The sequence below is a fragment of the Notolepis coatsorum genome (genome assembly GCF_963971535.1).
Source record: "Notolepis coatsorum genome assembly, chromosome: 2".
Classification (NCBI taxonomy): domain Eukaryota; kingdom Metazoa; phylum Chordata; class Actinopteri; order Aulopiformes; family Paralepididae; genus Notolepis; species Notolepis coatsorum.
Window position 1 is genome coordinate 166537847 of NC_140166.1, and position 13471 is coordinate 166551317.

At 48.6% G+C, this 13471-nt stretch overlaps 1 protein-coding gene across 1 annotated transcript in view; it reads right to left on the reverse strand.

The window, feature by feature from the left end:
* The window catches only part of LOC311223605 (calcium load-activated calcium channel-like), a gene marked incomplete at both ends in the record, with an annotated part of 51409 nt that extends 43430 nt beyond the window's left edge, over nt 1–7979 (reverse strand). The window contains 2 exons of the mRNA XM_084308381.1: nt 7783–7843; nt 7930–7979. Coding sequence (XP_084164507.1) covers nt 7783–7843; nt 7930–7979 — 111 coding nt within the window. The remainder of the gene's footprint in view (nt 1–7782; nt 7844–7929) is intronic.
* Nucleotides 7980–13471: the final 5492 nt, after the last annotated feature.

Sequence of the window (13471 nt, forward strand, 5' to 3'; positions counted from 1 at the left end):
TGATCGCGCACAGCGAAAACAGCGTCTGTTGGACTTTATCCATTGACTCGCTTCCTCCGCATTCATCTTGGGGAATGAGTCACATTGTGACAGCCAGTGTTCTTTCTCACAGTAGGGGCACACTATCTTCCACTTCTCCTTTCTTGAGGGGGTGCTGTGGCTCCTACTGCTTGGCACTGACTCCGATTGGTGCATGACAGTCACCGATCTTCTTCCATCATTTAGTCTCCTGGTTCCTTCTCTGGAGCCAGGGGTGCTCCGTCCGAATGTATCTAGCCGTAAGCTGCTGACTTCTCTCGCCAGGAAGTCGGCTAGATCGAGGAGGTTCGGTTCGGGGCCATTAGGGTCTCGGTGGTCTCTCTGCCGCCTAAAGCGCTCCTGTCGGGCGGGCGGTAGCTTCTCCAAGATCCTCTCTACATTTGAGTTGGCGTATAGTTCATGCCGACCCTTTTCCCTCTGCGCTCCCAGCATCCCTACCAGGGACTGCACTCTGATGGACAGGTCGTCCAGTGCTCGATTGTCTGTTGCTGGGGGTAGGCGGTCGATGTGCCTGATCTGCTGGATCACGTAATCCCATATACGTCCATATCTCTGGTCCAACGCTACCAGCGCTGCGGTGTATGGGGTCGTGGAAGTGGCGTAGGCGAGCGCTATGTTGTGCGCGCGGGGTACCTTTAAATGCTTCAGTAGTATCGCGTATTTATGGCGTTCATCAATGACATCCACCAACATTGTCTCCAGACACATGCGGAGCTCCGTATACTGGGCCCGGTTCTCCTGGGTGAAGTCTGGTACCATAGGTGTGCCAATGTATGACGCGGATTGTTGATACATCGGCGAGCGTTGGGGGAGAGGCCTCCTAGGCGAGTCTCCTCCTGCTCCTTGGCGTGGGCTGGTACCGGCTGTGTACCATGGCCCGCTGGTCCAGGTGCTGTTCCTCGGTGCGGGTCGTGCGTCGTGCTCACCCGTGAATAGCGTCGGGGGTCTGTAGCGCAGCTCCGCGGGGGTATAGCCTGGGCTGTACTGGACCTCCTGGTCCGGTAGAGTACTGTGCTGTCGTCGGGCGTGGTTCTCCTCCTCTTCCTCTTCGTCTTCCGTTAGGTCATCCAGGGCTTGTAGTCTCTGATTTAGCCTCTCCGCAGTGTATGCTGCTCCTTCCCGGTGGCTGGGTCTCGCTTGGACCGGTTGGGGAAGGGGGTCTGCGGGGGGTATAAACCTCGTCTGTTGGTCAAGTTCAGGGTCGCTTACTCGGCTAGGGGATGCCGCCCTGGAGTGATGTCTAGACGAGTTCCTGGAGCCTCTGGTGGAGGGAGGGGGTGTTGTCCTTCTGATCAGCTGTTCTATTAGTTGCGCTTGTGCTCTGTCGCGCTCGGCTTCGCGCTTGGTGAGATCCGATTCTCTCTGGGCACCGGTGGCGGCGCGCTGGGCGTCGGCCCGGTCTCTTGCCATATTCTCTTCCATCTGAATGCGTCTTATTTCCAGGCGTATGTGCTCTTCTTCGCTCCGTTGCTGTATCTGCAATCGATCGCGTTCACCCTGGAGTCTATCGCGTTCAGTAGAGGCTTTCAGGCTGACGAGGAATGCCTGCTGTAGTGTCCTCTCTGCCTCGCTGGGAGAAGACGGTTGTATAGGGGGGCCGTCCCTTGGGGTACTCCGTGCGGAGTCTTGGAGCTCTATCTCCACGGTGCTCTCCTCATCTTCTTCCGTGCCGAGTTCTCTCTCGGTAGTGTTGTCTTCCTCCCGGGACTCGTCGGGGACTACTTCTTCGGTATTGGCGGGGTGTAAAGTCATGTCTGGTTCCCCCTGGTCCCCACCGTGAGCTGGGTCAGTTACGTTAGAACCCATAGGGGCCTCTATGGTCGGGGTAGCCTGGTCGTTAGGGTTAGACATAATTTTACTTTCTAGTTTTACCGCGTTTACTGTTGGTAGAAGACTAGGTTGTTGACTGACAGCGTAAGCCTCTAGGTACTGAGGGAGCTGTCGTTTGCGCCGCGGGCGTTGTTGGTTAGGAGGATCGTTTCTTGGAGTGTTCATCATAGGCCATTTTAATATTAATAACACTATATTAATATTACACTGATTACCATCCGGCTCGAAGGACCAATTGTAACTGAGGGGTACAATTCCCTGACTGTATTGTTAGATATGATACTTACTACCACTACCTCTTGTACTTTAGACTCTGGCCACCCAGTACTAGGTATAAATAATTATGATAAACACTCCCACCTGATGAAACGGATCCAACACAAATGTACCAAGTCGAAAGTCTGCGTTTAATAATAATACATAGCAAAAGGTATGTACAACGATCACTTAATTACATTTATGATTTGAAATAGTATGCACTTTTATGGCAAATGAGTATTCGTAGGTAGATCAATATCGAATGTCCAATCTCTGATTGCGCAGGAAGCAAATATACAACCTGGAATATTTAGGGAACAATAGCAATGATACTTGAATGATTATATAGCTGGATACACTAGGGGAAGGTTCCGACTGCTTGTAGGACAGCTGGAGGGGGGGGGGGTAGAGTCTGGCTGTATCCCGTCTGGCCGAGGGTATCCTGGGAGAGCCCACAGTCGTGCGACCCGGTGCCCAGCGATCCTCGATCCACAGATGAAAGCAGTTGGACTCTCTGTGGCCGGCGTCCTCCGGTCCACGATGGAGAGACGTGAGGCGACCTCGTCGTGTAGAGCGTCTTCTCACCTGTCGTCCTCTCCGGGGGGGGTATTTCCAACACACCGCAGTGTTGGCCTTTATCCATAGAATAATCAAAGTACTCAAAGCATAATCCAAGCCGGGGAAGGCTAGCCGTCGTCGGTAGAATAATCCAATATACAGGTCCACTCGCTCTTTGGCCTGGAGCTCCTCGGGTGCAGCTTCACGTGGGGTCAACCACCCTGGATAAGCGTCCAGCTGATGCCCGAAACGATGGGGGTGCTGATTACTATAGAACTCTTACCGCACGAGGCACTACATATGAATAGACTATTATTAGCTTAATAGAATACGTCCAACTCGACGATATAGTGCCAAATATGACTATTCAAATATTAATATACACGATGTCTCAATGCCGATACTGGGCCGAATTGGCCTTACTGCCCACACGTGGTTCGCGGGGAGGCTTTTGCGTCTGTCACTCTGTTGGAGGGTAAGGAACTGGACTAAAAGAAAGCTCTACTTTAATAGCGCAGTATATATACGCACTATGAACAAATAGTACCATTAGTGGTGCGGTAGACATATTCCTACGCGGAACTAGGACTTGTCCATACATGTTGAGCGGTACGATTGAACCTGGTCTGAGGGGTATGGCGACCTGGCACCAAGGTCTCGTCCAATGGTAGAATGGAGACTATTATGGGATGTTCAGTAGACTAGAAGGGATATTCAATGCATATTGTACAAGGAATATACAAGGGATATCAGGGGATATACAAATACAATTAAATATATATATATAAATAAATATATATATTCGGTTTAATCTGATCCTTCAGAACAGATACCCTGCTGTTGCCTGGTATCGGACCAATATCCAATACCAGTATCATATCGGTGCATCCCTACACTACACTGCCCTGTCAAGGCTAACCGCAGTAACTCGAAAAAAGTCAAAATTTTGTTATGAGTGAAATTGAACTTGTCAATAAATGTTTTATCTTGTGACCAAGTTTCAGATGTTAATGTCGCTCAGTTTTAGAGATATGGGGTTTTAAAAACTGCAGTAACAAAATCACACTCAAAACCCAGGCAGACCGCAGTAACTTCCAAACAGTGAAACTGAGAAAAATGGCTTTAACGTTTTTTGACTTGCCATCCAAAATATGTTATAGGTAGATACAGTAGATGACCCAGTAGTACCCAGATTTAACATGTATTAATGAAGTAATCTTTAGGCATACAAAAATATGACGTAATTATTTTAATTAACCCCAAAAAAGGAGATACTGCACTCTGCTGCACGATTTCCTTAAATAATTATACAGGTAATGTACAGGCAAAGTGCAGTAACTTCAAATACAATGTTGTTTTCCCTCCAGCTTTCATAACTTAACCTAGCCATTTTGAAAATGAAATTTAACACCTGAATATATTGGAATGATGATGATGAGACGTGTGTATGGGGACAGTTGGAAGGAGTTGGATGGGACCCACTTGCAAGCCTGCATTGGGTTGCTCATTTTAGCAGGTGTACAAAGCAAAAGGAGAAGCAACGGCAAGCCTTTAGAATGCTGACACTGGAAGGGCAATATTTCCAGCCACCATATCTCAGTCTGAAGATATTCCATATTATATCTTGTAGGGCTGACCTCGACTAATCGATCGAAAGGAGCCGTAGTCAACTGCCAACCTCTTAGTCGAATGCAATTTAAAAAAAATAAGTATAATATATATATATATACTGTATATATTTTTTAAATCATTCTGTCCAAAAGCAAAGAGGCCTAGAAGCTTGGCTAACACTAATGGCGCGCATAACAGCGAGGCTAACTGCCTAAGAAAACAGGCACAGAGGCACTGAAAGAGGATTTCACACACTAGACAAATATCATGATGTATCCATCAGTGGACCAATTGCATGCTTTCGCAGAGGACAAGGAGCCTTCCGTCGACTCCTTCAGACATTAAGCACCCCCCACAGCCGAAATGGAATGATAGAAAAAATATATATTCCTTTTCTTTGCATTCGGGGGTGGGGGGGGTAGTCGACTACCAGTCGACTATCGGCACATTTTGGCCAATCAAAGTCGACTATACAAATCCTTAGTCGGGAACAGGCCTAATATCTTGTGTCATTCATAAGCTTTGATGACAGGGCCAACTAGAGCGTGACAAACAGTGAAACTGAGAAAAATGGCTTTAACGTTTTTTGACTTGCCATCCAAAATATGTTATAGGTAGATATATGATAGTACCAAGATTTAACATGTATTAATGAAGTAATCTTTAGGCATACAAAAATATGACGTAATTATTTTAATTAACCCCAAAAAAGCAGATACTGCACTCTGCTGCACGATTTCCTTAAATAATTATACAGGTAATGTACAGGCAAAGTGCAGTAACTTCAAATACAATGTTGTTTTCCCTCCAGCTTTCATAACTTAACCTAGCCATTTTGAAAATGAAATTTAACACCTGAATATATTGGAATGATGATGATCCAAATAAAATGGCTAGGTTAAGTTATGAAAGCTGGAGGGAAAACAACATTGTATTTGAAGTTACTGCATTTTTCTCAGTTTCACTGTTTGGAAGTTACTGCGGTCTGCCTTGACAGGGCAGTACAGATGAGCAACATTTGACCATGAAAGATGCTGCATGTGCAGTTAGGTTGTCCTGACTAAAAACTACTTTGCTTAATCCTCTCTGATGGCCAGGGGGGGGGGGGGGGGTCCCCTTTGCAGTAGAATCAGTGGTTCTCAAACTACGGGTCGCGACCCAACATTTTTCTGGCAACATATTTTGGCTAAATATGTCACGTTTTAAAAATGTGTATTGATAACATAGTGCTGTAATAAAATGTTCTAATAAATATGCATGATCAAGTTCAACAACGTGTGCTTTTATTTTGATATTCCTTTATATTTGATATTCCAGCCAGCTTCCAGGTCCCATTTTGAAGACTTTTTTGCATTAATCAATAAAGATACATCTTACCCCTTGTTCCTGTATGGGGCGACCCAAATCCAGGTACGCTACCGTGGTGTCATGATGTACCAGACTGGTATCTAGGGCTGTCCCGATGACCACTTCTTGGGCTTCAAAGCTTCAGTAGTAAATACAAAGCTTCAATGTGGTGGGTAAACAACAGCTAGCCTGGAAGGCAGTCTGACTCGCAAAAAGAAAGTGACACAGACTGGCCTTCCTTGCATCCACGTTGATTTCCAGAAACTGCCAATCAGGGATAATGTGGGGAAGATTTGGTTGTTCCTCGAATCAGGACAAAAGGATATCGAATATTAGACACAGGACAATGAGTTCAAACATCATGTATGGTATTTATTGAATAATCAGAAAGCATAATTACATGAATTATCGGGTGGTCCATGGATCACGACAAGCTTGTTGACAGCAATGCAGTATAGCATAGTCGCCAAGGAGCTCTCCTTTCCTCTATTCTAAAATGGTCTGATATACTGTCCGACCTAGGGTGTCTTCGCTGGCTGACCAATCAAGTGTGAGACACCTGTGTCCTTTCCCATATGATCCAGCTCGGACCAGGTCATAGTTATGTAACAGGAAAATGCACAGGCATCCATCCCGGACCGGCCAGCCACCTTTCTGGAGATAAGGGGGCCCCTCTAACCTTGGCCTAAAAGCCTCTCAATGTAAAAGGAAACCATAGTGTTCTCAAATGTTTATGATACTGATTGTACTGTAATCCTATTTATCAATGACTTTTAACTTAATCAATGTTCCTAATTAACTAATATATTTATATATGATATAAGCCTAAAGTCTGACGTTAATTTCCGACATAATCCCTCCTGTGGTGCTCTTAAGCACCAAATACATAACTAATTAAACTTATTAAACACCAAACAAAACAAAAAATGTCTGACAGAGTAATGGAGTATGATAAAACATATTAGAATTATAGGCCGCCCCATTAATAATAATCCCCCTGTGGGGCTGTCCAGCCCCAAACATTCAATCTAATTTGGACTTATAAATTGCAAACGCCCTTCCAATATATACATCAAGATCAAGCTCAGTCAGTGGTAGCATCCTATGAAAATAGAAAACTAGAATATGACTAAACATAACCAGAATTAACGTTAAAAACCACACATCATATATAATTGTAATATCAGACCATCATCACGCTTACACTTAAAGTAATTTACTAATTTATTATGTCAGAGAGTGAGAGGGGGTCCACATCTGCAAGTTGGGGCGAAAACCTTTAAGTGTTAGATGTTGTGAAACAGGGTAAAATTCCCCAACCACCCTCATATGTTTTTGAGCAGTAACATGACCTGTTTGCAGACGGGCACCCCCAACCACCCCCAATCAGGATAATCAACATGACATAGGGAACAACGAAATATTGCAAGAAATATGCTGTTTTTGTGGCCTATATGGCCTAAATTAAGGCAAGCAAATAATGTCAAAAATGCTGTTTTTGTGGCCTATATGGCCTAAATTAAGGCAAGCAAATAATGTAAAAAATGCTGTTTTTGTGGCCTTCATGACCTAAACATGGCAAGCAGACAACGTCAAAAATGCTGTTTTTGTGGCCTTCATCCAAATAACACATACTACATATGGATCCACCCGGAAAAAGATTTTCAATAACCAACATGATGACAATCATTAGTATCACATCACACAATCATACATAATTATGTTCCAACAGTTCGTATGAGACAAGTCTTCATCCTGGTCGAATTCCCCACATAATCTTTCCTGCTGTGTGTGTGTCTAAACTTCCCTGGGGAATGGCTATTGAAGTGATGGTCCAGAGTGGCTTCTAAAAAAACGCAATGCACTCTGGACATGAATTGTTCATCCGCCTAGTGACAGTGTCATAGAAATAAAATGTGAAGTCCTCCGGGATGTGTGATAATAATCAATATCAGCATATGCCTAGCTGTGTCTATCCGTTGTTGCGTGTGTTCCGGGGGTCGGGGTTATGGTGCTGGTGTCTGGGGTTGAGGGGGACAGGGGTTGTGATGATGAATAATGACGAGGGGAATACGGTTGTGTTGATGACGAATGATGACTAGGGGAATGGGGTTGTGACGACGAGGGGGCTGTGACGACCTCCTGGTTGTCGAGGGGGATGGCGATGATCTCCTTGGGGTCGAAGGGGATGGCGTTGACCCTGTGGCGTCGAAGGGGATGGCGTTGACCCTGTGGCGTTGAGGTGGATGGCGTTGACCCTGTGGCGTTGAGGTGGATGGCGTTGACCCTGTGGCGTTGAGGTGGATGGCGTTGAGGTGGATGGCGTTGACCCTCATCCGCCAAGTAATCCAAACCAGATCTCCCGCCTGAGCAAAGTAGTCCAAACAACATCCCACCCCGAACAAAGTTCCACCATCTCCATTCCAGCGTGGAAAAAACTATATCCAACGATCCAGCCGGCCAATGTTACCCGTCCTAATACATACCGTGTAAGAACAGCATGGCAATATCCCCATTCTCCTGCTGCGTCTGGATATCACAGTTATAAACGATATCTCACCTGAGGCTGGCGACGGCCGCGGTAGACTCTAGAGTTATGTGTTAGCCATGCAAGATCATCATTAGCTGCCATCCTATTGTCACTATACCTGGTCTCCTTCCGTCGTCTCAAGTCCGGCAAGACAGATGGACTGATCCTCCGTGAGTATGTTGCTGGTCCCAGATAACAATCTCTCACACTCACCAGTGTCCGTGCCGTAGTCCTTGGTCAGCCCTGCTCGTGGTATCACAACAAATTGTCCAGCGACGGAGCCCACCATGCGCCTGACCATTGACTTGATGAGAGGAACCACGCAACATGTTAGTCAGAAACAGCAACAACACCAGACCCACCATGGTTCCAAATCGAATTAGTACACCAGTCCAGTCCGTGGCGAATAACCATTTCCACCACCCATGTTCCTTCTCCCCTTGCGTATTCCTGACGTGTTCATCCCTTCGATTTTTTTATTTTTGAATAGCCTTAGTCAGATTGCCTTCTTCTCCCGTATGCATAGGAATAACAGTGCAACAGTCTGGTCCAATACGCATGCACACTCCCTGGTCCTCTGCAGTCAACCCATCCAACACAAATCTGTTTTGCGTTGCCATGATTGAAGCAGCGTGCAGTTGTTCCTTCACCAGATCAAAAGCTTCTATAGTGAAATTGATGAATCGTTGTTGATTATACCATAAATGGTTGATCCATCTACCATTCTTTACTGGAACGAACACGGGTTGAACTGCAAATATTCTTCCTCCATTGCCCTGTGTTCATAAAGGGATACCCCTCTGCCCCAATGGGCCTATTTCCACCCCTGGATCCTCCGCCCATGTTGGCCCTGCTATTGATCTCCTCCCTCTGTCAGCTGAATCAAACAGTTCCATTATCATAAGTTTTCCTGTCAACATGACCGGGGCACAAACGCCAGTCCATCCAGGTTTCAGGGTGTCATGTATTTGCATATCTTCGCCACAGTACCAGAACACTGTCAGGAATGGAGGTAGGTGAATTCCAATGGGTGAAGGCAATCACAGAGACGGAGAGTGTTTACTCTTGAACAGGTTCGACTTTAATAGTAAGAACACAGAGTAAATTCTAAGAGAGACAAGTGCTAAATAGCACAGGCAGGAATAAGGTAAATAGGAGCTTATTGGAGGTCCAGAGTTGAACCGTCCGCGTTATCCCCGAACGCAATTAGTGAAGACCTGACAATGAACAAGCAGAAGACAGGTAGGTTACATAGACACCAAAAACCAACATTCCACACACACCCCCGTGACAGCCAATCAGGAACCACCCCTAAGTGACAGCACTAATTGACAGGGAAAGGACAGGTGACAAGCCCAGTGACATATGCCAGGAATGTGGGTGGTCACCGACCTCAGTCGGTGTCCAGAACGTAACAGTACCCTCCCCAGACGAACGGCACCAGACATTCACCTAGGGGCCTCGGGATTCAGCCGCCGGAAATCAACGATCAGGCTGGGATCTAAAATATCCCTTTGAGGCACCCAAGAACGCTCTTCTATCCTGTACCCCTCCCAATCCACCAAGAACTGAAACCCCCTACCCCTCCGCCTACAACCCAGTATCCTCCGCACCGTGTAAATGGGTTGACCGCCAATAAACCGGGGCGGAGGAACCACAGGCAGTGGCGGGGCCAAGGGCGATGAGAGGAATGGCTTCAACAGGGACACATGAAACATCGGATGAACCCTCATAGAGCTCGGAAGTCGTAGCTTGTAAGCCACTGGATTAACCAGATGAATCACTTTAAATGGTCCTATAAAGCGAGGAGCCAGCTTCTTGGATTCCACCCGGAGAGGGAGATCCCGGGTGGAAAGCCAAACCCGCTGCCCTGGACGGTAAACTGGAGCCGGACGACGCTTACGGTTAGCTTGCCATTGGGTACTAACCGAAACCTTCTGTAGCGCCTTCCGAACCTGTTTTCCACGTCCTGCGACAGCGAGCCACATGTGCCTGGGCCGAGGGCACCTCCGCCTCCTGCTCCTGCTCGGGAAACAGAGGAGGTTGAAAACCATACTGGCACTGAAAGGGAGACATACCGGTAGAAGAGGAGAGAAGGGTATTATGCGCGTACTCAGCCCAAGCCAACCTCCTACTCCACGTTGCCGGACTACCGGCAACGTAACATCTCAAGACCCCCTCCAAATCCTGGTTGACCCGCTCCGTCTGCCCGTTCGACTGCGGATGGAACCCAGACGACAGACTGACAGAGGCGCCGAGGCCGGCGGCAAACGCCTTCCAGAACCTGGAGGCGAACTGAGGACCCCGGTCCGACACGATATCCACTGGCAGCCCGTGGATCCGAAAGACATGCTGTATAACTAAATCAGCAGTCTCCCGGGCCGATGGAAGCTTGGGGAGAGGGACAAAGTGAGCCGCCTTAGAGAACCGATCCACCACCACCAAAATGGTGGTGAACCCGTCCGAAAGGGGAAGACCAGAAATAAAGTCCAGAGATATGTGTGACCAGGGTCGTTTAGGAATAGGAAGTGGTCGGAGGAGACCCGCCGGTGCCCGTCGAGAGGTCTTACTACGTGCGCACACCGGACAGGCCGCCACAAAGGAACGCGTATCTCCCTCCACTGTCAGCCACCAGAACCTCCTACGGATAAATTCCAGGGTCCTGGTTGCCCCTGGGTGGCTGGTGAGGGATGACGCATGTGCCCACTGTAGCAAGCGTGAGCGCGCCACCTTGGGAACATACGACCGTCCCGGAGGACCCCCACCTGGATCGGGCTCCCACGTTAGCGCCGACCTTACCACCCTCTCTATGCCCCAAGACACGGGTGCCAAAATCAAGGCCGGTGGAATAATGGGATGGGGCTGCTCCTCCCGACCAGGAAGATCAAACTGGCGCGACAAAGCGTCAGGTTTGATATTCTTGGAGCCGGGTCTATAGGAGATGGTAAATCGAAATCGTGTGAAGAACAACGTCCACCTGGCCTGGCGAGCGTTAAGGCGTTTAGCCCCTTGGATGTAAGCCAAGTTCTTATGATCAGTCCAAACAATGAAAGGATGTGTCGCCCCCTCTAACCAATGTCTCCACTCCTCCAGTGCCAATTTGATCGCCAATAACTCCCGATTACCCACGTCGTAATTACGCTCGGCTGGTGACAGACGGCGAGAAAAAAAGCACACAGGTGCACTTTCCCATCCTTTAAGCATCTCTGAGAGAGCACCCCCCCCCACCGCGATGTCAGAGGCATCCACCTCCACAATGAACGGAACCTCTGCGGCATGGCGGATCAATACAGGAGCGGATGTAAAACGACGTTTAAGATCGCAGAAGGCCGACTCAGCCCTAGGCGACCATTCAAAGCCAGCGAGAGAGGCCTTAGTGAGAGCTGTTAATGGATTGGCTAAGGCGCTAAAGTTGCGAATAAAGCGCCTGTAAAAATTTGCAAAGCCCAAAAACCGTTGTAACCCCTTGAGCGACGAAGGCCGTGGCCAGTCCAAAACTGCACTCACCTTGGCTGGATCCATGCGCAGATCGCCCTTCGTCAACACAAAGCCCAGGAAGGACACGGTGTCCGTGTGAAACACACACTTCTCAGCCTTAACGAATAGTTGATGCTTGAGGAGACGGTCTAGCACCTCCCGAACGTGCATTTGGTGTTGCACCATATCGCGAGAAAAAATCAGGATATCATCTAAGTAGACAAACACCGACACCCCAATCAAGTCTCGCAGCACGTCGTTAACCAGGGCTTGGAAGACTGCCGGAGCATTAGCCAAACCAAAGGGCATGACCAAATACTCATAGTGCCCATTGGGTGTGTTAAATGCAGTCTTCCACTCGTCTCCCTCTCTAATCCTGACCAGATTGTATGCATTACGTAAGTCAAGTTTAGAAAAGACCTGTGCCCCCTGTAAGCACTCAAAGGCCGTGTCCATGAGAGGTAAAGGATATCGGTTCTTGATGGAAACGTCATTCAATCCCCTATAATCAATGCATGGGCACTGATCCCCATCTTTCTTATCAACAAAGAAGAAGCCAGCGCCGGCAGGGGAAGTGGACGGGCGTATGTGCCCCGCAAGCAATGCCTCCTCTATGTAGGTGTTCATGGCCAAGGTTTCGGGGCGTGAGAGAGAGAACATTCGCCCGCGAGGCGGGGAGGTACCGGGTAGAAGATTAATGGGACAGTCGTATGATCTATGAGGCGGAAGTGCTTTAGCACGCGTCTTGCTAAAAACGTCCGCCAGGTCCCAATAGATCTCAGGCACCCCTATCAAATCGGGATTAGAGGGTAGATCAGAATCTGCCACGCTCCCCACTATCCTGGAGAAAGAGGGAGGAGACAAAAGGGAAGAGGGGAGGGAAGACAAGGGTTTGGGCAAACTCCCGCTGACGATCGACTTGACGTCGGCCGCCGTTGAGAGTTCGCCCGTGCTCCAATTAATGATATGAACACATGACGACAACCAGGGATGACCCAACACCATGACAGAATAGGGGGAAAAGATGACAAAAAATTGAACCCATTCCCACTCCCCACCCGCCACCCGGATGTGTAAAGGAACCGTGCGCTGGGTGACCCAGGGGCCGACCGTCCAGGGCGTAAACCGGTAAGGGAACCCCTAAATCCTCCACTGGGATTCCCCACTCCTTCACCAATCCCACGTGAATAAAATTGCCCGCCGCCCCTGAGTCAATGAGAGCCTTAGTTCCCCTAATGTCACCCCCACAGTTGATCGCCACCTCAAAAAATGTACGTGAATCAGTGGGTTTGGCAGGAATGAGCCCACCTGCTGGCGCTTTCTCGAAGCCTGACGGCGCACCTTCTATTCCCGACTGGCGCCGAGCCGATACAGCCTGGACCCGACAGCTGCCAAAGCGGTGACCGGTGCGACCTCACCGGAAGCAGCGTCGCTCTTTGATGAAGCGCTGCCTCTCGTCGTCCGAGAGCGACAGCGCTCCAAGCTGCATGGATTCATCACCCAGTGGCCCACTCGTATAATGCATGGAAGTATCAACACCAGGAGAAGAAGGAAAACATACCTGGGTGTTGTTGACACGCTCCTTCTCCCTCTCCTGGTGCCGATTGTCCATCTTGATGGCGGTGTTGATCAGCACTTCCAGCTGCTCGGGGATCTCACGCGCGGAGAGCGCATCTCGCATCCGCGCTGAGAGTCCCCTGACGAACAGAACCACGCAGACGTTCTCCGCCCAAGCTGTCTCCCGAGCCAAGATCCGAAAATTGATAGCGTAAGCTGCGACCGTGCAGAGGCCCTGCCGGCAGTCGAGAAGACGACCGCCAG